Source organism: Hypanus sabinus, chromosome 10 (genome assembly GCF_030144855.1).
Source record: "Hypanus sabinus isolate sHypSab1 chromosome 10, sHypSab1.hap1, whole genome shotgun sequence".
NCBI lineage: Eukaryota > Metazoa > Chordata > Chondrichthyes > Myliobatiformes > Dasyatidae > Hypanus > Hypanus sabinus.
Genome location: NC_082715.1, coordinates 81,193,075 through 81,218,643, shown reverse-complemented (window position 1 = coordinate 81,218,643; position 25,569 = coordinate 81,193,075). Strand labels below are relative to the sequence as shown.

Sequence of the window (25,569 nt, the reverse complement as noted above, 5' to 3'; positions counted from 1 at the left end):
AGAGGAAGATGGCAGCAGAGGATGAAGGTTTGTTTGAAAAATTTAACGCATTTAAGAAATGGATCTCATAGGTCAGTGAGGTATGACTAGTAATTTGGACTTGGTGTATTACAAGGTATATGTGGTTGCATTTTGGGAATGTTTACAGTTGTAGAGAATGGGAACAGGAATATTTCACCATAAAAGTTGTTACATTTGACAGAGGGATAGAAGTGAGCAGTATTCTGGTGGAAATTAACAATATTGGTGTTGTGTAAAATAGGACATCTGAAATACATAGCTAGATAGATACTTTATTGATCCCAAATGAAATTACAGTGTCACAGTAGCATTACAAGTGCACATATAGAAATATTAATAGATAAGTAGAAAGAATAAAAATAAATTACCACAAAGTCTAAAAGGAGGATGTCATCACTTCCCTGGCCATAGGTTGACTCATTGTAGAGCCTAATGGATGAGGGTAAAAATGGCCTCATATAGCGTTCTTTGAAGCAGCACAGTTGTCTTAGTCTGTTACTAAAAGTGCTCTGTTCAGCCAAAGTTGAACACGATATTCTGCAGATGCTAGAAATCCAGGGTAACACAGTAAATGCTGGAGAACTGGGGCTCCTCAGGCAGCATCTATGGAGATGAATAAGAGTAAGTGTTTCAAGCCGAGATTCTTCATCAGGCCAGGGTTAATCACCACTCTGTTTACAGGTGATTCCACTTTCTGTGAATTGTGTACTTGTACTCCAAGATGCCTCTGTTCTACAACACTCCTCAGGGCCCTGCCATTCACTGTGAAAGTCCTACCTGGATTTAATGTTCAAAACTGCAACACCTTTCACTTACCTGAATTAAACTCCAAATTAAGACACATTAAATTTTGTTTGCAGATTATGTCACTGAGAGTCAGTATGGAAATGAAGAGCCAGTGCAGAATCTTGGTGGTGGATGACAGTCATTGAGCTATTTCTCTTCCAGCAATGAATCTTTAGCTTTTAAAAACCTTTAGTATGATGGGGAGTATGAATCTGAATGTGACTGCACATGCGATAAAACTTGGTGGAGAAGCATCTGCATCATCTGAACAGATGGGAGAACAAGGAATAGTAGAATAGAGAAGTATTATGTAGCCTACTCAAATAAATGCTCCTCTGACCTCAAATGTGAATCTAAAATGAACAAAGTAGTATGTGCCATCTCAGACCTAAATGGGTACTACGAGCAAGGTTCCAACAGTATCTTTGAAATAGAGATTTATGAGACAAGTGAAGTGCACAAATGTATATGGGGGGGGGGGATGAAAATGAGCCTAGAATTAACCACAGTTGATTGTAGTTAAATATTTTAAGAATGCCATTGGCTTTAAGAAAGGTAAGATATCTGCTACTTGCAGTCTGAGTACAGAAAGGTCTTAGTAGGAAAGAGCTGGGTTTCATGGGCGAGAAAATAAGAGCACAATGAAAAAATGCAGATTAAAAAGCACAAATACTCAGCAAGTCAGGAAACACCCAAGGAGTTAGGAACAGAGTTAATTTTTGGAATCCATGACATTTCCCAGGTTCTGGTGAAAAGTAGAACTAAGTTTTGATTGCAGATAAAGGAGGCAGAGGCAGAGACAGTGCGCGAAAGGGAAATTCTGTGGTAGTGTGGAAAAAGATTAAATGTCACAAGTGTTGTTGGTGGTAAAGGTGCATCTGGGAGATTGAATAAGAGTTGAATGAAATATGAAATAACTGATGAAAGAGACAAGAATCTGAATGCTGGAATTAAGACAAGACTGGAATACTTGATTATCTGAAATTGTTTAAAGACCATGTTACATCCTGAAAGCTGTCATGTGTTTATTTCACGGATGGGATGCTGCTCCTGTAGTTTACATTGGAATGGTGTACAACTGCAAAGATGTGTGGAATGGAGAATTAAGGTGACAAACAGGCAGAAACTTAGGGTCACCCTTGCAGATTAAGCGGGGTTGTTCTGCAAATTAGTCACGCGATCTGTGTTTGGTTTCCCGAAAGCAGAGACCATAGGATAAGCACCAAATGCTGAATGATGAAATTTAAATATGGGCCTTTCACCTGAACGTTGTGTGAAAGTCTCATAGGAAGGAAGAAGATGAAAGGGCAGACGTAGCTTTTGGTAAAATTACAGATGAGGAAATGGAGATAAAAGCTTATGGTACAGTATATATCGGATTGGAAGCCTTTGGGAGCAGGTGAGGAAAGGCAAACAAAGTCGTACCGGCTAATGCAGGAGTGATTTCCATCAGAAATGGCAAATCCAAGGCCAATTTATATTTTAAATATGATATTCTGCAGATCCTGGAAAATCAAAGTAACACAAACTCAGCAGATCAGGTAGCAACTATGAAAAGGAATAAATATTCTTGCCTTAAACTTTGTTTATTCCCCTCCATAGAAGCTGCCTGGCCTCCTGAGTGCCTCCAGAATTATGTGTGTTGTTCAGCATTTCAAATTTGGTGTTACTTCTAAGGGGGTGCAGACAGTTAAAATTATCTTGGCACCCACTCTGTTCTTACATTGCTGTCTTACTTCTGTAGTAATGCTCAGTTGTGTTCTCAACCCTTTATCTGAATTACCTATATAGTATCTATTATTTTTCTGTAGGGATGCCTCCATGATGGCCATGCGACGTCGCATTCAGGGCCTAACTCCTGAGGAAATAAGAAATATCTCCAAGGATGAATTGCAGATGCCAACAACCATGGAGGACTTTAGAATGGCATTGAGAAAGATTTCGAAGTCTGTTTCTGCTGCAGATCTTGAAAAATATGAGAAATGGATTGCTGAGTTTGGTTCCTATTGACCAATATAGAAATGTTTTAACTAGTAATAGCTAAATCACCCAGTTGCCTCCGGTAAGATAAAAGATTGCCTTTTTAGCCACAGGTGAAAAATTAATGCCTAGAGTGTCCTATTGACAATTATTGCGATTGAATTCTTGCTGCTTATGTCTTTGACATTTTACTTTATTGATCTTTTTTATTTGAACCACATCGCAAAACCGATGTTCTTGAAGAATCTTGCCATCAAGATCTGTCAGAGAATTCCATTTAATTCTGAACTTTGTTTTTCTCCAGCACTGTTGGTTTGTTTTAGAGAAGTTTTTATTTCAGTCTTTACTGTTTCATTTAAAACCATGTTAATAAGTGCGTCAATGCAACCATATGGAAGGTTTCACTTTTAGCTATACCAGTTATTGTAGTTCCCTGACACTATCTAATGTGACACTATCTACTTAATGTCTTCACTTTTGAATAGAGTTGAATGAGGTAGGGAAAAATAAAATGAAACAAATAGTCATTAAATGGAATTGTTTTGATTATTATTATTTTGATTATTTTGACAGTGAGCTTCCGTCTTAATCATTTTTGTAATTGTTTAATTTCCAAAACAAAATCTTTATAACACATCTTGAATGTTTGAACAGCATGCATTGTACTTTAAAGTACAATGAAAGGAAAAGGTATTTCTTTCCTCCTCCACTTATTAAACTTTCTTTCCTCCACCTTCATTTTGTCAGATGTAGGTCATACACATAAAGGTGATTTGTAAAATACAGAACAATAATATTAAGGTAAAGGAGAAAAGTTGTCTCCATTTTCAGAGATATTTATCAGCTAGTTTACATTAACTCCCATATTCCATCAGTTTTTAAATTGATCTCAAAATACCAGTTGAAGTGGATTCACTGATTTTAAAGTCCTGATTGCATTTTTGCAAACAGCACCTGTAGCTAGGTCGTTACTGTTGTCTGAAAGATTGGTTACTCTCTAGCAAGTGTTCCTGTTTGGACACTCAGTAGTAGTTCTCAGGTATAAAAGGGCTCAATTGTTCAATCTTTTTCTTTTATTTCTTAATTTTTAAAAATGAAAATTTATTTCCTCAGATCGTGGGCATTTTATTCAACTGTACGGCTTACATGGAGGTCCTACAGGGCACTGGCCTCTCTGCCAGCAATAATTAGAAGCAATCTATGTATGACCTACACCTGTTTTATGGGGATTGAAACAACGTTTTGGAAATGGACAGAGCTGTGAGTTGTTAGTTATAAATAGTAAGTTCATCTTTAAGTTGTCTCAGTTTACCATTTAAGAATTAGCATGATGTGGCACGTGAAAACAATTTTAGCTGAAAGAACTGTTATATGTCAGTAAATACTTAGACTGATACACCCCTATTCCTGGATTGTTTGTTTTGGTCCTGGTTCATTAGAGACAGGTAGCTAATGTTGCACTGCACCATGTCCCAGTCAGCTGAGTTCCTTTTTTATAAAACTTCCTTGTTCAAAATATTGAAGTACCAAATGAAGAAATTTTAAGTCTAGTTCTCCCCACTGTTGAGGTACGACTTTGTAGGATGTTGGGAAATTGCAGAAATTGATATTTAGACATTTTGGGGTCTATTTCTTTGAGTGGGCCTGCATCCTATGGAACAGTAGAGACTTACTAGGTTTGTGAAAAACTTCAGATTTTTTATCTTGACACTCACTGACCTAAGAATCTTCCAATTCTGGAATACTTGTATGTAAAAATGGGAAGAATGCATCAAAACTTTTTTTTTGTTCTTTTGCCTTTCTAAGGCTGTGTCATGCACAAATGTAGCAATCGTTCTGAAGAAAGTATGTCAAGATATCCTGCTCTAGTAGGGGGTCAGAAACCAAGCTGAATGTTTCTTTTAGCTGATTTATCTTTGACACAACTTGAATTTATTCAAAGCTAAACGGGGGAAGATTTTATTTGCATGCACAACCAGACTCGTAATTCCCCAAATAGTCATGAAAAGATGTAACACTATGAAGTAACGTATGGAGGTGATATATATTAAGTGTAAACTTGGTCTTAGTATGTTGGATAAAGTCAGTATTCTGAATTCAAATTACTTTCAGAAAATAGTTTGTTCATCTATAATTCTAAGACCTTAATTTTGTTTACCTGCCAGCTGTTCAGTTACAATCTGCTAGTCTAATGTAAAATGAATTAAGATGTGTTCTAAAGAGTCGGTGTTTTATCAGAATTTTTTTACAAATGTAAACATTTATACTTTATTCTGGAAGTGCCTTTTACTATTTCTTTAATACAATTTGAAGTAAAATGATAATCGCAATTATTTGGACTCTGCAATTTTTATTTTCAGAGGTGCATTTTATACTGTTGGCTTACTTTTGGTAATGTAATTACTTTCAGAAGGTGTTTTAATGTTTGTCTTTGGGGTATCAGAACTAACTGGCACTGTTCTGCCCTCTTCCTGTTAGCTACCTGCCACATGTGAAACTACAGTTTCAGAAAATTAAATGTCTAAACCAATCTAACCAAGGTAGATGAGCTGTGATATCAATTTGATCAGAGAAATTACCACTACATTGATGTCACAGATTGATATGGTTGGCTGGTGAACTCTGCATAAACTGCTAATATCAAACTCTCAGGTACAACGAGCCCTTAACTTCCGTGAATGCAAATGCATAAATTCATGCCTTAAAAAATGGTTTGGCTGGCAAAAGTAAAGGTGGTCTGTGGAGATGCAAGTTTGCACTGCTGGTTGAGATGATCTAGTGAGGGTGTGGCACTTTTCCTGGATCTCAATGTCTAGTTTAGATCTTGAAGTAGTTGACTGTGGATAAAGTACACAATAGAAACAGGAGTCAGATATACTGCACCAGACAGTAAATTTATTTTTGTCACCCCTTTATCAATACAAAATCAATCCAATGATTAAAACTCAATTTCCAAAACTCCAGCTGGATTACTGACATGGGCCCTGTTTCCATAAGTGGATTTTGTTGATGCTTCTCACAATTTAACAACATAGCAAGAGAAATAAGCAAGTACTGTGCATTAGAAAATAGAAGACTGGAATTGTCTAAATGTTATGTATTTGGTTATCTTTTTAAAGCTGATTTATTGTTCTTTAGGCAACAATTACTATACACAGCCCAGAAAGGGATCTGGCGCAGTAAAGCCCTAGTATAGGACAGTGCAAGTGGGAAACTTTGTAACAGGCTAAGAAAGGACAACAGCATATCAGGACATTGGGTCCAGGCGAGCCCAGGTTCATGACTGCTCAGAGTGGAGAAGCAGCAGTTGGGATGTCAGTGAGAACTTCAAATTTGCATGGCAGGAGCTCACAATCCCAGATAACATGATGGAAATGCACAAACTCAAACTACCTGATCAACACCAGGCACTTGAAGAGAGGCATCTTCAGTAGACAGCTTGAGAAGGAGGGCAGCACCAGCAATGAGCTGAATGAGCTCAGAGGGGAATGAAGATGTTTGTGTTACTCACAGAAGTTCTTCAGGTCTTCCCATTATTTCTGATGCTGAGCCTTTTCACCCTTTCTGTTAATCCTGGTGTTTATGACAGTCTAGTAGGATGTAGATTTCACATTTAACACCTTCATGGCATGTTATGGTTCACACTCTATTTCCTCTCAACCCCTCTCACTCACCCCCATAAGGGGCAGGCACAGGTAGGACATTGTTAGCTTTCCTCAAATATATAATTGTTCAGCACCTTTATGTTTTTGTGATGTACAGGAAACGTTGGAGGATGTGGAAATCTCAGCTCAACTGAATAGAAACTAAACTGACTGGTATATCTTAACATTACTACATTAGCACCATACATCTCATACCTTTTGATTTGGTACTGGTACATAAAACGAAAGTCTTTTAACAATTATACTGTGTGGATCTCATCTTAAATAACTAGCTAATATACCAAATGTAACTTTTCACAAAAGCATAAATTAAAAATACCTTAAACCTATATTGAATCATGGAATTTATAGCACACAAAGCAATTACTTGGCCAATTTTTGCTACTTAAGTTTCAAAAAGACTTTCTACTCCGTGCTTGCATTTATCTAATTTCTCAAGTGCTGTTCGCTTCAGCCATTCCTTGTTGATGAATTGGTTCTTTCCTTCAAGCCTCAGAAATGGTCACTTTTTCATTGAGAATATAATTAGTTATAAAATAATCCTAGATACAGTGAAAGGGAGAAATGTTTGGAATAATTGTCTGATGGCCATTTGAGAAATACGCACATCCTAAATGACAACATGGCCACTCCTTTTAAGGAGTTGGGGCTGTTCAGAGATGTCAGGGAATCCCAGGATCAGCACCAATTCCCTAAAATGAGTGCCTGTGCCTTCATCATTTAGGAAGGGTGTTTTTTTTTTGGTTGAGTGTGAACAAGGAGCTTTCATATTAAAGTGACTGGGGAGCAAAAGAATACTGAAGAGAAACAGCCACACAAGCAAATATTTTTGTTCACAAATTGACTGACATGTGCATACCATGTAATCACTATCAACTTACTTAGAAAATTTGTTACAATTGTTAACTATGTTTCAAACTCAAAAAATGGGCTTCACAGAGTTAATTTCATGAAAGGAACTATATGATGGGAGAGTTCACATACTTAAAGGATTTGAGTTAGAGAGAAAAGCTAATGTGCCAGAGGGTCTTGTTGAAAGACTTAGAAGTATCAGATAAATTAAGGGGATTGATGTACTAGGTATGCGAGTTTCACTGGGAGAATGGATGTAAAAGAGCAATGGGATTCAATGTTAGAAGTGAACGACCTCATGCAGGAATATAATGCAGCATAGAAAAGATAATATTCCTAGCAGTACCCTTGGTAGTGGGTATTTTTCCAACAAGAATGCTCAAATATATAAAAGTATGATTAAAAACTCAACAAATACAAAGAATAAGACTACATTCAGTTGCATATAGTACCCAGTCTAATTGAAAATGAAGATCATTAGTAGAATGCACTGTTGCACAGCAATCTTCTGTTCAGTCTTCAGATATTCATAGTCAGTAAAAGCCACTGTTCAAAACAACAGATCAACATGGGTTAAGAGAAGTGAAAAGAATCTTGTTCAGCAAATCTTTCTGTCAAACAAGTAAAACGGCATACTTTAGCCTAGTTAATAGGAACCCATTAGTGTGAGATCCATTTCAGAGATCTAAACATCATGCAAGTTTACACTCCTGGTACAAGAATGAGGGAGTAAAGCATGAAGAGGTCACCTATTGATATTAATATTTATAGTTGTCCTTTACCCCATGCAGGTGATAAAAGGGTACAGGTGTGTGTTTTAAGTATGATAATTACTGCAGAAAATTTCTCAGTGGAAATAAACAGTGGGAGAGTCAAAGAAGAGGGAAATCTGGTTAACATGCCCCTCATCAATCCGCCCCACCTGCCAGTGATGGAATATCCAGTCCCTCAGTGGAATGGCTCCCTGCTATTGGCAGTTAAATAAGGTAATATCTCCTGTTCACAAGATCACAAGACAAAGGCGCGGAAGTAGGCCATTTGGCCCATCGAGTCTGCTCCACCACTCCACCATGAGCTAAACTATTCTCCCATCTAGTTCCAATTTCCGGCTTTTCCCCCATATCCCTTGATACCCTGACTAATGAGATACCTATCAACTGCAAACACCAGAGGGCATAGGTACAAAATTAAGGGAGGGAAGTTTAGGGGAGACATCAGGGGTAAGTTTTTTTTTAATATACACAGAGGGTTGTGAGTGCCTGGAATGACTTGCCAGGGATGGTGGTGGAGGCTAAAACATTAAGGTTATTTAAGAGCCTCTTGGACAGTCACATGGATGAAAGAAAAATGGAGGGTTATGGGGTAGTGTGGGTTTAGTACTTTTTTTTGAGGATTATATGGGTCGGCACAACGTGGAGGGCTGAAGGGCCTGTACTGTGCCGTAGTGTTCTATGGTTCCTCCTTAAACACAATGATTGGGCCTCCACAGCTGTATGTGGCAACGAATTCCGTAAATCCACAACTCTCTGGCTAAAAAAATTTCTCCTCATCTGTTTTAAGTGGGTACCCTCTAATTCTAAGACTGTGACCTCTTGTCCTGGACTCACCCACCAAGGGAAACAGTATTTCCACATCTACTCTGTCCAACCCTTTCAACATTCGAAATGTTTCTATGAGATCCCCTCTCCTTCCTCTATACTCTAATGAATACAATCCAAGAGCTAACAAACACTCGTCATGTGTTAGTCCCTGCATTCCAGGAATCATCCTAGTGAATCTTCTCTGAACTCTCTCCAACATCAGCACATCCTTTCTAAGATAGGGGGCCCAAAACTGCACACAGTATTCCAAATGGGGTCTCACCAGTGCCCCACAGAGCTTCATCAACACCTTCCTTACTCTTATACACTATTCCTCTTGAAATGAATGCCAACATAGCATTCACTTTCCTTACTGCCAATCCAACCTGGTGGTTAACCTTTAGGGTATCCTGTACAAGGACCCCCAAGTCCCTGTTGCCACATTATGTTGTTAGTATCATTTGCATATCCTGAGATTTATCCTGAGGTATCTAACCCATGGATTTCAAAGTAGCATTTTCTTGTGTTTGTGAATTCTCTTCCTACTGCTATATAAGGGCTGTCATGTTTCAGGTAGTCAGTGGATAGATTTGTCCTTGTTTCAGCTAGGAAGTGGATAGATTTGTGTGACAGGATACAAGGATTTACAAGAAAACAATCCATAGGTGCCCATGCCCATCCCAAATGTGTCAACTGAAGCACAGTTGCTTACCTGCATCAAGTTGAAAGTCACTTCACCAGTCTGTCGGGTGTCATGAGACTTAAATGATCCTATATTTTAAAAAATCAAAAAAATACTGTAGAGATACCATACTATACTTATAACATACATTGTTAATCACAAAATAAAATTTACTAATATTTCTATGCAGTGATTTGAAGTACAGTAAAATGTGCTTGAATCTTCATTTGGCTCCTCATGACTGAATTCTAGGATTCTGTTTTGGATTGCATCTAAGCCAGGGTGGGCAAACTTTTTGACTTGTGGGCCACAAAGGGTTCTAAAATTTGACAGGGGGGCCGGACCAGGAGCAGATGGATGGAGTGTTTTGGTAATACACCTCATAAGAGAAAATAAAATATCATGGGATATGTAGAAAACATGTGCTTTAATTTCAATTGAAAATGAACAAATGCATTACAACAAAATATCTGTCTTTGAAGTCCCATGGTATTTAGCTATTTATTGAAAAGACTTTTAAAACACTGAAAATTAAATGAATAAAATACAGCTTTTTTTAATAGTAACAGTTATTATTTTAAAGCACTGAAAATTCTGTTATCCTTCAAGATATTATCATCATCACTCTCCTCCTGACTGTTTTTATTTCAAAAACGGTAGGAGATGCAGGTCTACTTGTCCTGCTCCTTCTTATTCAATTGTCCCCTGTGCCAAAACTCAACAACGACCAGCACAAAGACAGAACAATGACAGCGCGCCAGTATGCGGAGCACGTTATTTGATCTGGAGCGCATTTTTTATTTTGAGAACGTACGTGCTGCACCTGCGCACTACTCATGTCCATCACTTAACAGAAATGACATGTAACATATAAGGCTTATTGAAAAAAATATTTTCAAATGCATTTTTTACATAACACAATGAAGAAACTTATTTTTAATTTCAGTGGGAACAGTGTTGTTGGTCTCCCTTTTTAGCCAGCGCATCAAAGTCTGGATTTAGTTTTGTTGTGGTGATTCTCAGGATGGATCTGAGGTGTTGGTCAGTTAACTTGGATCTGTGGCTGGCTTTGTTGATGTTCATGACGCTGAACGCCTGTTCACACAAATAAGTGGAGCCGAACAAAGAGTAAAGCGCAAATGTGGAGTAATACGCTGCACCTCAACAAAGGTCAATGTATATAGAGTGCGTCATCTATTGGGAAAACGCCAGAATTGCGGGGGGGAAACGTTAACAAGGTTTATTAATATAATTTCATCAAGTTCTGCGGGCCGGATTAAAAAGCTTAACGGGCCGCATATGGCCCCCGGGCCGTAGTTTGCCCAAGCCTGATCTAAGCTCTGGTGAGTACTGATGGGAGAATTACTCTTCACCCACCTGTGGAATAGGAACAGAATTCATCCAAACAGTGTTCTATTTGATCAGACTCTACATTTCAGAACCACCATTTGTGGTGGTTCAGCACTATTTTATTTCTAAAAATAAGAGATTAAGTCCAAGTTCTGTTCCACGCTAGTCTCTGTTCAATCTCCTCATAGTGCTGCCACATTATTTCTACAGCTGTTTTAAACTGTTTGTACTAAGGATGTACTTGATAGATCAGTGCTGGAATTACTTGTTCACCTTTCATCACCACAGAATCTTGCAAAACAGAAGGCCATTTTAAGCTTTGAAAGCACAAAACAACTATACACCTTTTTCTTGCTCTTTCCACCTGGCCATGTTTTTTTTTACTATCCAAGTATCAGCATACAATTCCTTTTGAAGGTTACTACTGAATCTGATGCCACTAATCTATCAGAGAATGGACGGAAATCATTAAAATTAGCTGCAGAGACAAAACAAGCTCATTTTTTTTTGAAAATCTACGTGTCCTGTCCTGCCACTGGGGAGAACTTCATTCAGTTTAAAAACTGTCGAAAGCCCTCAGAACATTAACCTTTTCTATTAAATTCCTTTAATTGGGCATGGAGAGATCTAGTACAGAAATAAGCCCTTCAGATCACCAAATCCACACTGACCCTCAAACATCTTTTAATTGCTCTAATCCTACATTAAAACTATTTATTCTTCCCAACTTCTCATCAACTTGCTTCAATTTTTACCATTCACCTACAAACTATGGGGCACGTTGGTTAATTAAGACATTTATAATTATGATTAAGGCAGATATGAATTAAGACTATTGACGCAGTGACATCAGCGCCGGACTCCAGAGCAAAGGTTCCCAAGTTCGAATCCAGTCAGGCCGCCTCCGGACACGGTTTCCATCCATGCCGGGTTGAGCTCGCAACTCAGCCTCGTAAAAAAAAAAGTGCTGTGAGAAGGATATGGAGGACCACTCACAGAATCTTTCCTCCAAGACAACCACTTGAAAAAAATAAGTGGTCACCGAGGCTCTGGCAGAAAAAAAATAAAGACCATAAGACAAAGAAGCACAGTTGGCCATTCAACCATATTCAAGTTACTTCATCTCAGAAAGACAAAAGCTATCTGGAGGTACTAGAAAATACTGGACACTAGTGAACATAAGACAGAAGAGCAGAATTAGGCCATTTGGCCCATCGAGTCTGAGTTTGTTCTACCATTTGATCATGGCTGATTTATTTTCCCCCTCAGCCCCATTCTCCCCGTAACCTTTGATGCCCTTATTAATCAAGAACCTATCAACCCTCAGCTTTAAATTTAACCAATGACTTGACCTCCACAGACATCTGTGGCAATGAATTTCCCAGATTCACCGTCCTCTGGCTAAAGAAACAACTCCTCATCTCTGTTCTAAAGGGACATCCTTATATTCTGAGGCTGTGCTTTTTGGTCCCAGACTCCCCCACTAAAGGAAACATCCTCAATTAATCTACTAATCTATAATCCTAATCTACCAACCCTCACTATTTTGGGATATGGGATGAAACTAGGGCACCCAGACAGACATTGGAATAAGATACAAATTCTACATGCACAGCACCTGTGACCAGGATCGAATTCTGGTCTCAGATACTACAAGACAATAGGTCCACAAGATGTACCACTGTGCTGCCCTGATATACTGTAGTAGCTCAGTGTCACACTTTATCTGAAAAAAATATATAAAGTGCTCAGATGTTTTAATGTGAAAAGTACTCTAGGAATTCTGGATTGTAAACCTGCTCTACATCCTCTGACAACCTCAGTGTGGATTTACTAAAGGCGCAGTAAGACTCAAAAAGAAACCCTGTAATTATTGTTAAGAAAAGATATTCCTTAATGGTGATAATTTGATAACTAAGACTTGCCAAAAGATATAATAGAGCTGGAAAGAGAGAAGAGATTCACCAAAATGTTACCAGAATTAGAGGATTTTAGTTGTGGGGAGAGATTATGCCAGCCTTGTTTTTCCCGGATCTAAGGGAATGTAGGAATCACCTGAGAGAAAAGTACTGTAAAAGGTAATGAGAGGCATGGATAGCCAAACTCTTTTCCCCGTGGTAGTGGTATCCAAACCAAGAAAGAGGATATGAGGCCCAACTCTTTTACATAGGAAGTAGTTGATTATGGAATGCTCTGCCACAGGTGGTGGTGGGTTTAAATACAAGCACTATGTTTACGAAGCATTTAAATAGGCAAACATAGACCAACTGTCCTAATATGGGTGAATGGGATTAATGTACATGAGCAGGTTGGTATGGATTATAGGATGAAGAGCCTATTTCTCTGCTGTACAATTCCAATTTTATGATTTTGCCTGATCTCTGTCTGCACAAACAAGATTCTTGCCCAGAATGGTGGTAGAGGCGGATGGATTCGGGACACGTTAGAGAGTCTTACAAAGGCTCATGGATGAAGGAAACGTGGGAAAAGGGAAGGGTTAGATTGTTCAAAGTAAATTTATTATAAAAGTTATTATATTTCACTATATACTAACCTGAGATTAGTTTTCTTGCAAGCATTCACAGTAAGTACAAAGAAACACAATAGAGTCAATGAAAAGGCATACAACAAAGACAAACAATGTGCAAAGGATAAGTTCTGAAAATACAATAAAGAAACAGTAAATATAATAAATATCAAGAACTTGAGTTATAGTCATTGAAAACTAGTTCACAGCTTGTGGAATCAATTCAATGTTGGGGCAAGTGAAATAAATATAAACGTTAACACACATACATATACACACGTGCATATACACATACACTGTTTGCACCAAGACATCTCAGAAGACTTTACAAATTTACACTCAGCCACTATAAGAAGGGATCAGAACAGGTGATTAAAATAGGTGACACAAAAGGTTTGGTCAAAGGCAAATACACATTTCCAGAGCTCAGAACTTGGATGAAGATATACATATATAATACAGCTGAGACATGTCAAACAATCAAAAAGAAAAAGTTCTGGGTGCTGATTCTAATGCCATCGTGTTGAGATTAATATTTGGCATAAACAAGAATTTGAAGTTGGAGAAGTGAAAAGATCTCAGAGAACAAGGAGGATAGAGGAGATTGAATAAAAGCCGTGGTCACATGGGGATTTTAAAGCAAAGCTGATACTTATTTAATCAGTTCCATTGTCGATCATGGGTTATGGGGAAAAAAATTTGGCAAACTGAGCAGCACAATTTTTGACTTGCTGAGGTTTAAGGAGGGCAAATGTGAGGCTGGCAGGAATGGCAATGGAATAAAATTTAGTTAAAAAATTTGGAACTATTTGCTGCACATGCTAAGCGGAGCACTTGCAATAAACAAAGCAAATTTAATGTAGGCAATCTCACCCCATGAGAAAAGTGCACTATTAAATGTTCATCACTAGAGAATCTGGTTTCCACTTAGGGATAATTCTAGCCAATGTTTATCTTGCAACCAAAGTCAGTTTTAAAAAAAAAAGTAAATGAGGTGGTCAGTACTTTTTAAAAAAAAACTTGGGCGGTGTGTTTCTTGAATTACAACAAAATTTTAGGTATCAAGTGCATTAGGAAAGATTTTTTCCTCATAAAAATCAGTAGGGTGACACAAAATGGCATATTCTATCCAATAGTTTGAGTTAATACTCACTGAATGCAGTCTCCAACCGAACCATGCAACGAATGTAGTTATCAAAGTCGATTTGTAGGGAAGTATCTTCATATCGGATGACCAGTAGTTGCAGTAACTGGTTGTTGAGGTGAAACCCTGAAGAGCAACAAGAAAGTGGAGTTGGATTGAGAGGTCCAGGAATTGCCAATACAGTACCTAGAGCTGTTCTGTCTTCCATTCCAGTGTCATTGTGCCAAAGAGGTTGAGCAGGAACTCAGAAACTGGGCCAGCTCATCTTGACTGACTGTGCATTCATTTTGGCTTTCCATTTTACTAGCATCAGTTTACCTTTCAAGGCATTGACTTTGAGTCAACAATATGTTCATCATTTCAATAAGGCTGACACCGTTATTCCAGAGTCCATTATAACTGATAATCTATGGGTAACACGCACAAAATGCTAGAGGAACTCAGCAAGTCAGACAGCAGCTATGGAAGGAAATATGCAGTCGATGTTTTGGGCTGAGATTGCTCAGCAAGAGTAGAAAGGAAGAGGCCAATTGTCAGAAGAAGGTGTACAAAGTGGAAAACGTAGAAGATGGCAGGTGAAAAGTGAAACCGGGGAGGGGGAAGGACAGTGGATGGGATGGGGGAACTGCAGTCAGAAGCTTGGGAAATAACAGGTGGAAGAAAGTTTTCAATAAGCAATAATCAGGCTTGGGATAAAGGGGCTGAAGAACATACAGTATGTGATAACAGATGTTGATTTTTACCATTGCCAGGGTCAATTCTACCAATCCCATTAAAGTGGGAATAACCTTTCTAATCTCATCAATGCTGGAAATCAATCCCCAGGTGATGCACCATCAATAACTCTTGGAGACATGAGGCGACATATAGGCTTATATAGGCTTTTATTGGCTGGAAGAAAGAACAAGCAGCAATTGACCACCACACTGCATCCTGGAAACTGAGGCCGGGGCAGAGTCCCCAATCGCCTTTATACCGGGGTCCGTGGGAGGAGCCACAGGAGCAGTCAATGGGGGGGGGGGGGGGGGGGGGGGGCGTGTCCAGACAGGTATATGTAGTTCACCACACCAGGTCCTATAAGTGCTCAAGTCCACATCCACGCACACAAAACACTGGAAGAACTCAGTAAGTCAGGCAGCATCTATAGAGACAGTGAACTGTCAAGGTGCTTCACATATCCTGATGAAATGTCTCACCCTGAAACATTGACTGCTTTTTCCATTCCATAGATGCTGCCTGACTTGCTGAGTTCACCAGCACTTTGCGTGCATTGCTGTGGATTTCCAGCATCTGCAGAATCCTATGTTTATGATTTGGTGCTCAAATCCACTTTGTTTTTTCTCAAGCCCTCAATATTCCACAAATATGGAACTTATGCGCAGGAGAAAGGCATAGCTAACAAAATCATGTTAAGTGGGGTGTTTCCTAATATTGACAGCTGTGGTTCAGTTTGTAACGATCTTCTCTGAGCTAGCCTGAAGATGCAAAATGCACTCCTCTAGTTCAAGCTAGCCAAGACAATACTAAAGGTGCCACCCTCTGGTGATTTGTAAAATTACACAGCTGTAGAAGGGAAATACCAAGTTGTTTTTTTTTCTCTCCCTCTCCCCCCCCCCCCCCCCCCCCCGTGGGCAACAAACTGAAGAAATGTCTTTGTCAGGCATGGCCTGAGCCTTCACTAAGTGCATAGTTCCTTACCAACATACTTCATAGCAGATCGAAGCTCATGAGCAGATATGGTCCCTGATTTATCATGGTCACATCTCATGAAAGCACTCTGCGGTGACAACAAAAACACATAATGAGATCCAGAGGATCAGAGTCAAAAGAGAAGATTTCCTTTTTTCTTCATTTACCTTCCACATGCCCAGCCGCTTCCAGAAGATCTTAAATTCTTCAAACCCAAGTCCTCCAGAATCGTCTTTCTGTGATGAAGAAATGGTCAAGGAATATTTTTTGCTGTTGTCATTTTTCCCACTTGTGCACCTCACAGTTGGCATGAGACAACCAAAAATCCAACTGCCATTTGAACTGTTTCCCTGCCCAAACCATGGAGTATTCCTTGTCTTGCAGACATTTTACAACTGCTAAATATTACCAATGGAAATATTGGTGTGAACAACTCTGTGAAGTTGTTTCACACTGGAATACTCTGGACTGAGGTAGGAGTTGATCTGCTTCATGACCAACCTCTCAAAAGCATTTCATCACAAAGGATGCAAGTGCTACTCATATTTCAGTATCACAGCCGAAAGACCCAGTCACCGCCACCAGATGTGGTGTAAAAACTCTTGCCCAAGTTGTAATGTTATGGCTTCAATTCCCATTCAAGAAACTTGCCCATTTAATTCTGGCTGGCACTGCTTTGATCTCCTGCAAGAAGTACTTTATATTTCTTAGAGTCATTGAGTCACAGAGAAGTACAGTACAGAAACAGGCCCTTCAGCCCATCTACTCCATGCCGAAAACATTTAAACTGCCTACTCCCATCGATCTGCACTGGGACCATAGCCCTTCATATCCCTGCTATCCACGTACCCATCCAAACTTCTCTTAAACATTGAAATTGAGCTGACATGGACCACTTGTGCTGGCAGATCATGTTCTCCTTAAACTTCTCACCTTTCAACCTTAACCCATGACCTCTGGTTGTAGTCCCACCCAACCTTGGAGGGAAAAGCCTGCTTGCATTTACCCTATCTATACCCCTCAATTTTGTATACCTCTATCAAATCTCCTCTCAGTTTTCTACATTCTAAAGAATACAGTCCCAACCTATTCAATTTTTCCTCAGGTCCTCCAGACCCAGCAACATCCTTGTAAATTTTCTCTGTACTCTCTCAACCTGGTTTACATCTTTCCTGTAGGTGGGTGACCAAATCTGCACACAATATTCCAAATTAGGCCTCACCACCATCTTATACAACTTCAACATAACATCCCATTCTCTGTACTCAAAACACTGATTTGCGAAGGCCAATGTGCCAAAAGCTTTCTTTATGACCCTCTCTACCTGCGACACTACTTTCAATGAATTATGTTCTTGTATTCCCAGAGTCCTTTGTTCTTCTACACTCCTCAGTGCCCTACCATTCACTGTGAAAGACCTATCCTGGTTGATCCTACTGAAGTGCAAAACCTCACACTTCTCTGCATTAAGTTCCATCTGTCATTTTTCAGCCCACTTTTTCAGCTCATGCAGATCTCTCTGCAAACCATGATAGCCTTCCTCACTGTTCACGACACCCCCAACCTTGGTGTCATCCACAAATTTGCTGATCCCGTTAACCACATTAACATCCATATCATTGATATAGACGACAAACAATAAAGGACTTAGCACCAGTCCCTGGGGCATAATAGTCTCCAGTCAGAGAGGCAACCCTCTACTACCCCTCTCTGGCTTCTCCCACAAAGTAAATTTCTAATCCAATTATTACCTCATCTTGAATGCCAGGTGACTGAACATTCTTGACCAACCTCCTATGTAGGACCTTGTCAACGTCCTTAATAAAATCCATTTAGACAACATCCGTTGCCTTGCCTTCATCCACTTTCCCGGTAACTTCCTTGAAAAGCTCTACAAGACTGGTTAGACATGACCTACCATGCATGGTGGTGTACAAGATGCACAGAATTTCCAGATGATTTATTTTCACAAACAAGTATAATGGTTTGGTGCGCATGGCAGCTGCTCTGTTACGTGATCACAGAGAGTTGTGGACACACTTCAGCACATCACAGAAACCAGCCTTCCTGTGTTCTCATCACCTCAGTAAAGCAGCCAACATAAAAGTCTCCACCCCCCTCAAACGTTCTCTCTTCTTCCCTCACCCATTATGATCGTGCACCTGACTGTCTGCTGGCACCGTACTTCCTCTGCAGCTGTTAAACTTTATTCACATTTTACCCTGTTCTGCCTCAATGCACTGCATACTGATCTGATCTGTACGAACAGTAGGTTTACTATTGTCACCTGCGCCAAGCTACAGTTTTACAAATTCCAATTCCAGGCACTTGTTCTTTCTGAGCCAGTTCCCAAAGCCCTTAATCCCTCTATTTCTCCTAATTTAACAACAAATATTAACAGGCTTTGCTGCAACTCATTTTTTCTGGTCGGGTTTGCAGGAGAAAGTAGAGCACAGGATACATTGTAGAGGGACACAATACTGCGACACGTCTCAATGTGGAAGCTCTCAACCCCCAGCTCCTTTTCTGTAAAACAAACAACATTAGTGATCCATCCTGCTCAACATTCAGTACATGCACAAGGTTCTTTGGCATCAGCTTCCTTCTTTATGGTAATCAGAATCCTGACTGACCACTTGAGCCTGCCGTTGGCCAATGGAACTAAAAGGTCACATTGGTTCACAGCCCCTCCTCATGTCTTGTTGTGGACTCTAGAAAAGTAAATGGACCACTTCACTTCATCGTTTAGTGTGTTAAACTTCCACAGAGCAAGGCGACGTTCCTTTGACAATGTTGCATGTGGCGAACTTACGTCTTGAAAATGCATGTTCTAATATGTCTTGCAATTCAAAAGCACTGATTTCCAGATCCTGAAAGTGAGAGTTAAAAATGGGAAGGATAGGATTAGGCTGCTGTATGTCTAGATTCAATAAACCTCTGAGTTTATCATCTCCTTCTTCCATTAGATAGAGCTTGAAGGGTTTAATTTATGTTCGCCACAAACCACCTTCCACCCCTTTTCATACACATCTCAGAGACGGCCCACCCACCACTTAACAGTTCAAAAAAATTCAGCTCATCTTCAACCTTCCTGCCCCTGCTCCTAACTCTCTGAGACCCCACTCCTGCCACTCTGTGCATAAGCCCCTTACACTGTGACCCCACTCCTGACACCCCAAGCACCCGCCGACACCCCATGCCCCCGCTCCCACCACCCCGACGCTCCAAGCACTCAATCCCCCAGCTGACACCCCGACATCCTGTGCACCCACTCCCCTGTGTATTCGAGCTCTGCTGCTGGTCGATATCAGAAAACACAGCTGCTCACCTTCCCTGAGATTTGCTCAAACACAGCCCGGAACTGCTTCTCTTCTGCACTCTCCTCTGTGGTTTTCTGCGTTGGTTTGGGCGGCTGCAACAAAAGGTTTTCTTTCATTCTCCGCTCTAATGGAAACACTTCATTTTTCCTGTCTTACTTCCTTCAGGACTGATATCTGCTCAGCCGGGGTAGGGGCAGTCTGACTGAGAGCCAGCGTCACTGAACTGTGGTCTGGTAGGAAGCACCTCTCCCCTCCTTTGCTCCTCACTGTGAAGCCTGAGCACAAGCCTGCACTGACGGCACTGGCACAGAACTGAATGGACTACCACATTGCTGCTGCTCCCATCCCTCAACAACACCTTCCCAATCCTGCTTGTGTCCGGGACACAAGAGTAGGTGTGTTCTCCTTGTGGCTCTGGACCGACATATATCCCTCAACCAACAAAAGAAAATAGGTAAAGGAGCAGGCCACTCGGCCTCTCAAGCATGCACCCACCCTGTTCAAGGTGATAGTTGGCCATTCTGCCCCCAACCCCAAACCCTCTTCTGCATCACTTCCACAAAATTCAATTCCCCGATTTTTTTTTTGCAAAAATACAGTAAGTCAGCTTCCTGTTTAGTCACCATCTATAGTCCAGACTCCACACTCTCCAGGAATGAAAAATCCAGAAATATACCCTGTGCAGGGATCATCAAAGCAGGACATAGAGCCACAGCACTATTGTCCACAAAAACCAGCCAATCAGTCCACCTTGTCCATACCAACAACACTGTCTGACTCATCCAGTCCCACTCTCACACATCCCACTAAACCTTTCCCACCTGTGTGCCTTGCAAATGTTAACTCTGCCTAGACCAAACTTATAGTACTGTGCTCAGTACTGGTTGCCCCATTAGAGAAAGGATGTGGAAGCTTTAGAGATGATGCAAAGGAGATTTACCAGGATGCTGTCTGGATTGGAGAGTGTGTCGTATGAGGGTAGGCTGAGTGATCTCTCTGGAGCAGAGGATGAAAGCTGACTTTGTAGCAGTGTACAAGATTATAAAAGGCATAAATAGAATGGACAACCTGTGCCTTTTCCCCAGGGCAGAAATGGCTAAAACAAAGAGGTGTTTGGGAGGAAATTATAGGGGGAGGTCCGAGGTAGGCTTTTTACACAGAACGTGGTAGGTACATGGCACTCACTGCCGGGGATGGTGGGGGTGGCAGATGCAGTAGGGCATTTAAGAGCCTCCTAACTTGAGAGCACATGGATGAAAGAAAGCAGGAGGGCTATGTGCAAGGGAAGGATCAGATTGATCTAGGAGTAGGGTAAGGAGTCGACACACCATCAAGGGCCTGTACTGTGCTCTACTCTACTGTTCTATGTTCTAAATGTTGTAACTGAACCCACCTCTACCACTTTCCAAACACCCACCACCTCCTGATTATCTGCAAGTATTTTTTCTGATCATTATCAGTGGTGCTTGTGTCAGTTTGTTGCTGTTTTGCTATGGACCCACAATACTCTAAAATGTTCATCCCAATGTACTTCTTGCTTTCAGCTGCAGACCATTACAGGACGTTCTGAGCCCACTATCTTGTTTATCGTTCCCTCCGAGGCTCTGAATAGGAGAAGCAGAGGCCAGAGAGAGGGAATCCAGATTTACTCCCACAGTGACAAGTGCATTGGCCACTGGACTGTATAGTTGAGGTGGGCTGGTGATGCAACTGTGACCAAACATAGGCCATTGGTCAAGTTTGACTGTAGTAAAGGAAGAAATGGTATACCCTTCCCATACCTGCTCAGGGTGGAAGATAAAATGGGACATGTGTGGCCCCTTCAAACTGGGAATTCCCTCAGGAACTCAGAAAAGGTGAGTAAAACTCTCAGACGTGACATAGGATATTCAGCTCAGTCCCACCTCTTCCTGTTGTCAATCACACAACATTCTGCCCGTCTCCCCTCTGTTGGTCTGTTGGACTCAGAGGACAGCACAGGAACAGGCCCTTTAGCGCACAATGTTGCAATGAACTAACTAAAAATTCAGTGGGCCTAATGGCCTAATTCTCCTCCCATGTATTATGGTCTTATGAATTAGGGTTTGGAATTTCTATTTTTGGTATTTTTCTTGTAGTTTAACTTTCCTATGCTCATTGCAACTTTATATAATCATCTATATAAATGTAATTGTTCAGTAAATTTTCTAGTAATTGTGGTACAGCTGTTTCTATATTTTCTAGAAGCTTCTCAGTTTTTCTGCAACAGGTGTCACGCCACTTGATCTGACTATTTCAAGAGTTAATTGGTGTCACTGTAATGTTATCATCTGTAGTCTATGCACGAGAATTCCTCAACTTCTTTTTCTTCACCACCTCTTCTTTCTTCATTCCTTGTTTTTGTAACGTTTAATAAATCATCAAGTTTTATGCTTCCTTCTTGACTTCCAAAAAACCTCTGGGTCAATATCACCAGATCCAACATCTCAACTAAATCTATTCCCTTCTCCCTCAAGTATTTGTCCAGCCTTCTCTTGAAGGTACCCATTGTCTCAACCAATTCCTGGGGTGGTGAAGTTTCACTATCCCTTCAGGAAATTTCGAACTTGGGGCTTATTTGCACAGTTGAGGAATCATTGATGGAAGAGCTCAGACAGATACATGGCATGCAACGAGGCAAGTTACTCCACACTCTCACACTGACATCTCTGTGCTAACTGGACACAACAGCCAGCGAGCTCAAGAAATTGGATGAGACTAGAACGAGAGGTCATGGGTTAAGGGTGAAAAGTGAAATATTTGAGGGGAACCTGAGGGGGATTTTTTTTTCCACTCAGAGGGTGATGAAAATGTGGAACAAGCTACCAGAGGTGTTGGGTGCAGGTTCAACTGCAACATTTAAGAGAAGTTTTATAAGTACATGGATGGGAGAGCTATAGAGGGCTATAGTTCAGGTGAGGGTTGATGGCACTTGGCAAAATAACAGTTTGGCACATACTAGACAGGCCAAAGGGTCTGTTTCTTTGGTGCTCTATGATTTTATGAATCTATTGGACTGGCAGGTATCAACACTTTGCTCCAAATGTTGTCCTCCTCTACCAGTGAATTCAACACATCATACTTGCATTTTCATAATTTTATATCAAATCCCCCCTCATCTCCTACATTCCAGGAAATGGAGTCCTAACCTATTCAACCTTTCCCCATCACTCAGGCCCCTCAAGTCCCAGCAATATCCTTGTGAATCTTCTCTGTACTCTTTCAATCTGACAGATCTCTTCCCTGTAGGTAGAGGACCAGAATGCAAATTAGGCCTCCCAATGTCTTGGTTGAAGTCAACTCAGGGGCAACAAACAAATTCAGCTGTACGCAAATTTCACAAGTAAAGCAAAAACCCTGCATTGGAAGCACCGATGTGCATTTCAGCACAGTGTGAAAACACCAACATTTTCTACATCTACTTGGCCTGAAGTTACAGGACAATGAAGACCCACCTCTGGTAGATCAGCACCGACTTTATCTCCCAGTTCACTGCAAATAAAAACAAGTATTAGTCACTTCATAGTAGTTGCAACGTACATAGTACAACCAGCAATACAAACTGAAATTGGAGATGATAAAGGGAAAAAGATACAGAGCTTGGAATCTGCCCTAAGGGAGGGGCCCCCAACCTTCATTATGCCATGGACCCTTATACCATTAACTGAGGGGTCCGACGACCCCTGGTGGGAAAACCCTGGTCTAAGGTTAGAAGGTTTTATTCTCTCACTGAAAGCAGATTAGATAGTGATAATGATTAATAATAATAACAACAACTGATGTATAGAGCATTTTTCAGAACCTTTCATACAGATGATGGAGTTCAAAGCACTTTGCAATGGGATTAAAGTGCAAACATAAGAACAAAATTTATAAAGTAAAATATTATAAAAATAAAAATAAGCAAGAAAATAAAAGACAGAAAGATGTTAGTTAAAAGCAAGGTTAAGCAAATAGGTTATGAGCCGGCATTTAAAATTATCAACTGAGTCCGCACCCATTTTAGTTTTAGGTACTAAATTCCATAAGGGAATTCAATATTGATATCCAAAAGGGAAACAGGATGAACACTGGAAAAGGGAAAAAAAAAGTCTGGGTGATTATGTGGAAGTACAGGAGAATGGATCTAACTGGTTCTCTGAAAGTTGTCATCATAATGGCATAAATCTCTTCTAAATGGAAGATCATTCTTCTCTTCCACTCATCTAAGATATTATCAGCAGCTCTGCATACACAGGGCTCTTAGAATTGTCAATGATCTCTCCTATCCAACTCACAATCTCTGAGTCCTACCTTCAGGCAGGACATACCGTAGCATTTGAACAAGGACTGTTAGGACAGGAAACAGCTTCTTACCCCAGGCCCAGAGACTAATAGAAACATAGAAAATAGGTGCAGGAGTAGGCCATTCAGCCCTTCAAGCCTGTACCGCCATTCAGTATGATCATGGCTGATCATCCAACTCAGAACCTTGTACCTACTTTCTCTCCATACCCCTTGATACTCTTAAATATAGCCAATGAACCAGCCTCAACTGTTTCCTGTGGCAGAGAATTCCACAGATTCACCACTCTCTGTGTGAAGAAGTTTTTCCTCATCTCAGTCCTAAAAGGCTTCCCCTTTATCCTTAAACTGCGACCCCTCGTTCTGGACTTCCCCAACTTCAGAAACAATCTTCCTGCATCTAGCCTGTCCAATCCCTTTAGAATTTTATACGTTTCAATAAGACCCTCCCTCAATCTTCTAAATTCAGTGAGTATAAGCCTTTCTTCAGTCTTTCTTCATATGAAAGTCCTGCCATCCCAGGAATCAATCTGGTGAACCTTCTTTGTACTCCCCCTATGGCAAGAATGTCTTTCCTCAGATTAGGGGATCAAAACTGCACACAATACTCCAGCTGTGGTCTCACCAAGGCTTTGTACAACTGCAGTAGAACCTCCCTGCTCCTGTACTCAAATCCTTTTGCTATGAATGCCAACATACCATTTGCCTTTTTCACCGCCTGCTGTACCTGCAAGCCCACTTTCACTGACTGGTGTACAATGACACCCAGGTCTCGTTGCATCTCCCCTTTTCCTAATCAGCCACCATCCAGATAATAATCTGTTTTCCTGTTCTTTCAACCAAAGTGGATAACATCACATTTATCCACATTAAATTGCATCTGCCATGAATTTACCCACTCACCTAACCTATCCAAGTCACCCTGCATCCTCTTAGCATCCTCCTCACAACTAACACCGCCGCCCAGCTTCATGTCATCTGCAAACTTGGAGATGCTGCATTTAATTCCCTTGTCTAAATCATTAATATATATGGTAAACAACTGGGGTCCCAGCACTGAGCCTTGCGGTACCCCACTAGTCACTGCCTGCCATTCTGAAAAGGTCCCGTTTACTCCCACTCTTTGCTTCCTGTCTGCCAACCAATTCTCTATCCACATCAATACCATACCCCTAATACCATGTGCTTTAAGTTTGCACACTAATCTCCTGTGTGGGACCTTGTCAAAAGCGTTTTGAAAATCTAAATATACCACATCCACCTAACACCACTTCCCTACTAACATGTATTTCCCTCAGTTCCTCCATCTCACTAGACCCTCAGTCCCCTACTATTTCCGGAAGATTACTTATGTCCTCCTTAGTGAAGACAGAACCAAAGTAGTTATTCAATTGGTCTGCCATGTCTTTGTTCCCCATGATCAATTCACCTGTTTCTGACTGTAAGGGACCTACATTTGTCTTAACCAATCTTTTTCTTTTCACATATCTATAAAAAGCTTTTACAGTTAGTTTTTATGTTCCCTGCCAGCTTTCTCTCATAATCTTTTTTCTCTTTCCTAATTAAGCCCTTTGTCCTCCTCTGCTGGTCTCTGAATTTCTCCCAGTCCTCAGGTGTGCTGCTTTTTCTGGCTAATTTGTATGTTTCTTCTTTGGACTTGATACTCTCCCT

The 25,569-nt window shown here is 40.5% G+C and overlaps 2 protein-coding genes across 4 annotated transcripts in view; one reads left to right on the top strand and one right to left on the bottom strand.

Moving 5' to 3' along the window:
• LOC132400825 (katanin p60 ATPase-containing subunit A1-like) overlaps positions 1-5,117 on the top strand; it is a 31,267-nt gene extending 26,150 nt beyond the window's left edge. For all 3 annotated transcript variants that reach the window (XM_059982225.1, XM_059982223.1, XM_059982224.1), the window contains exon 11: positions 2,619-5,117. In XM_059982225.1, coding sequence (XP_059838208.1) covers positions 2,619-2,817 — 199 coding nt within the window. In that variant the 3' untranslated portion in view covers positions 2,818-5,117. The remainder of the gene's footprint in view (positions 1-2,618) is intronic.
• A 538-nt stretch (positions 5,118-5,655) lies between these two features.
• Positions 5,656-25,569, bottom strand: part of capn9 (calpain 9) — a 61,300-nt gene continuing 41,386 nt past the window's right edge. The window contains exons 12-20 of the mRNA XM_059982222.1: positions 23,070-23,106; positions 19,605-19,688; positions 19,089-19,146; positions 18,738-18,802; positions 16,444-16,512; positions 16,286-16,364; positions 14,597-14,713; positions 9,597-9,655; positions 5,656-7,850 (exon numbers count right to left, since the gene is read on the bottom strand). Of these exons, the coding sequence (XP_059838205.1) occupies positions 7,824-7,850; positions 9,597-9,655; positions 14,597-14,713; positions 16,286-16,364; positions 16,444-16,512; positions 18,738-18,802; positions 19,089-19,146; positions 19,605-19,688; positions 23,070-23,106 (595 nt within the window). The 3' untranslated portion in view covers positions 5,656-7,823. The remainder of the gene's footprint in view (positions 7,851-9,596; positions 9,656-14,596; positions 14,714-16,285; positions 16,365-16,443; positions 16,513-18,737; positions 18,803-19,088; positions 19,147-19,604; positions 19,689-23,069; positions 23,107-25,569) is intronic.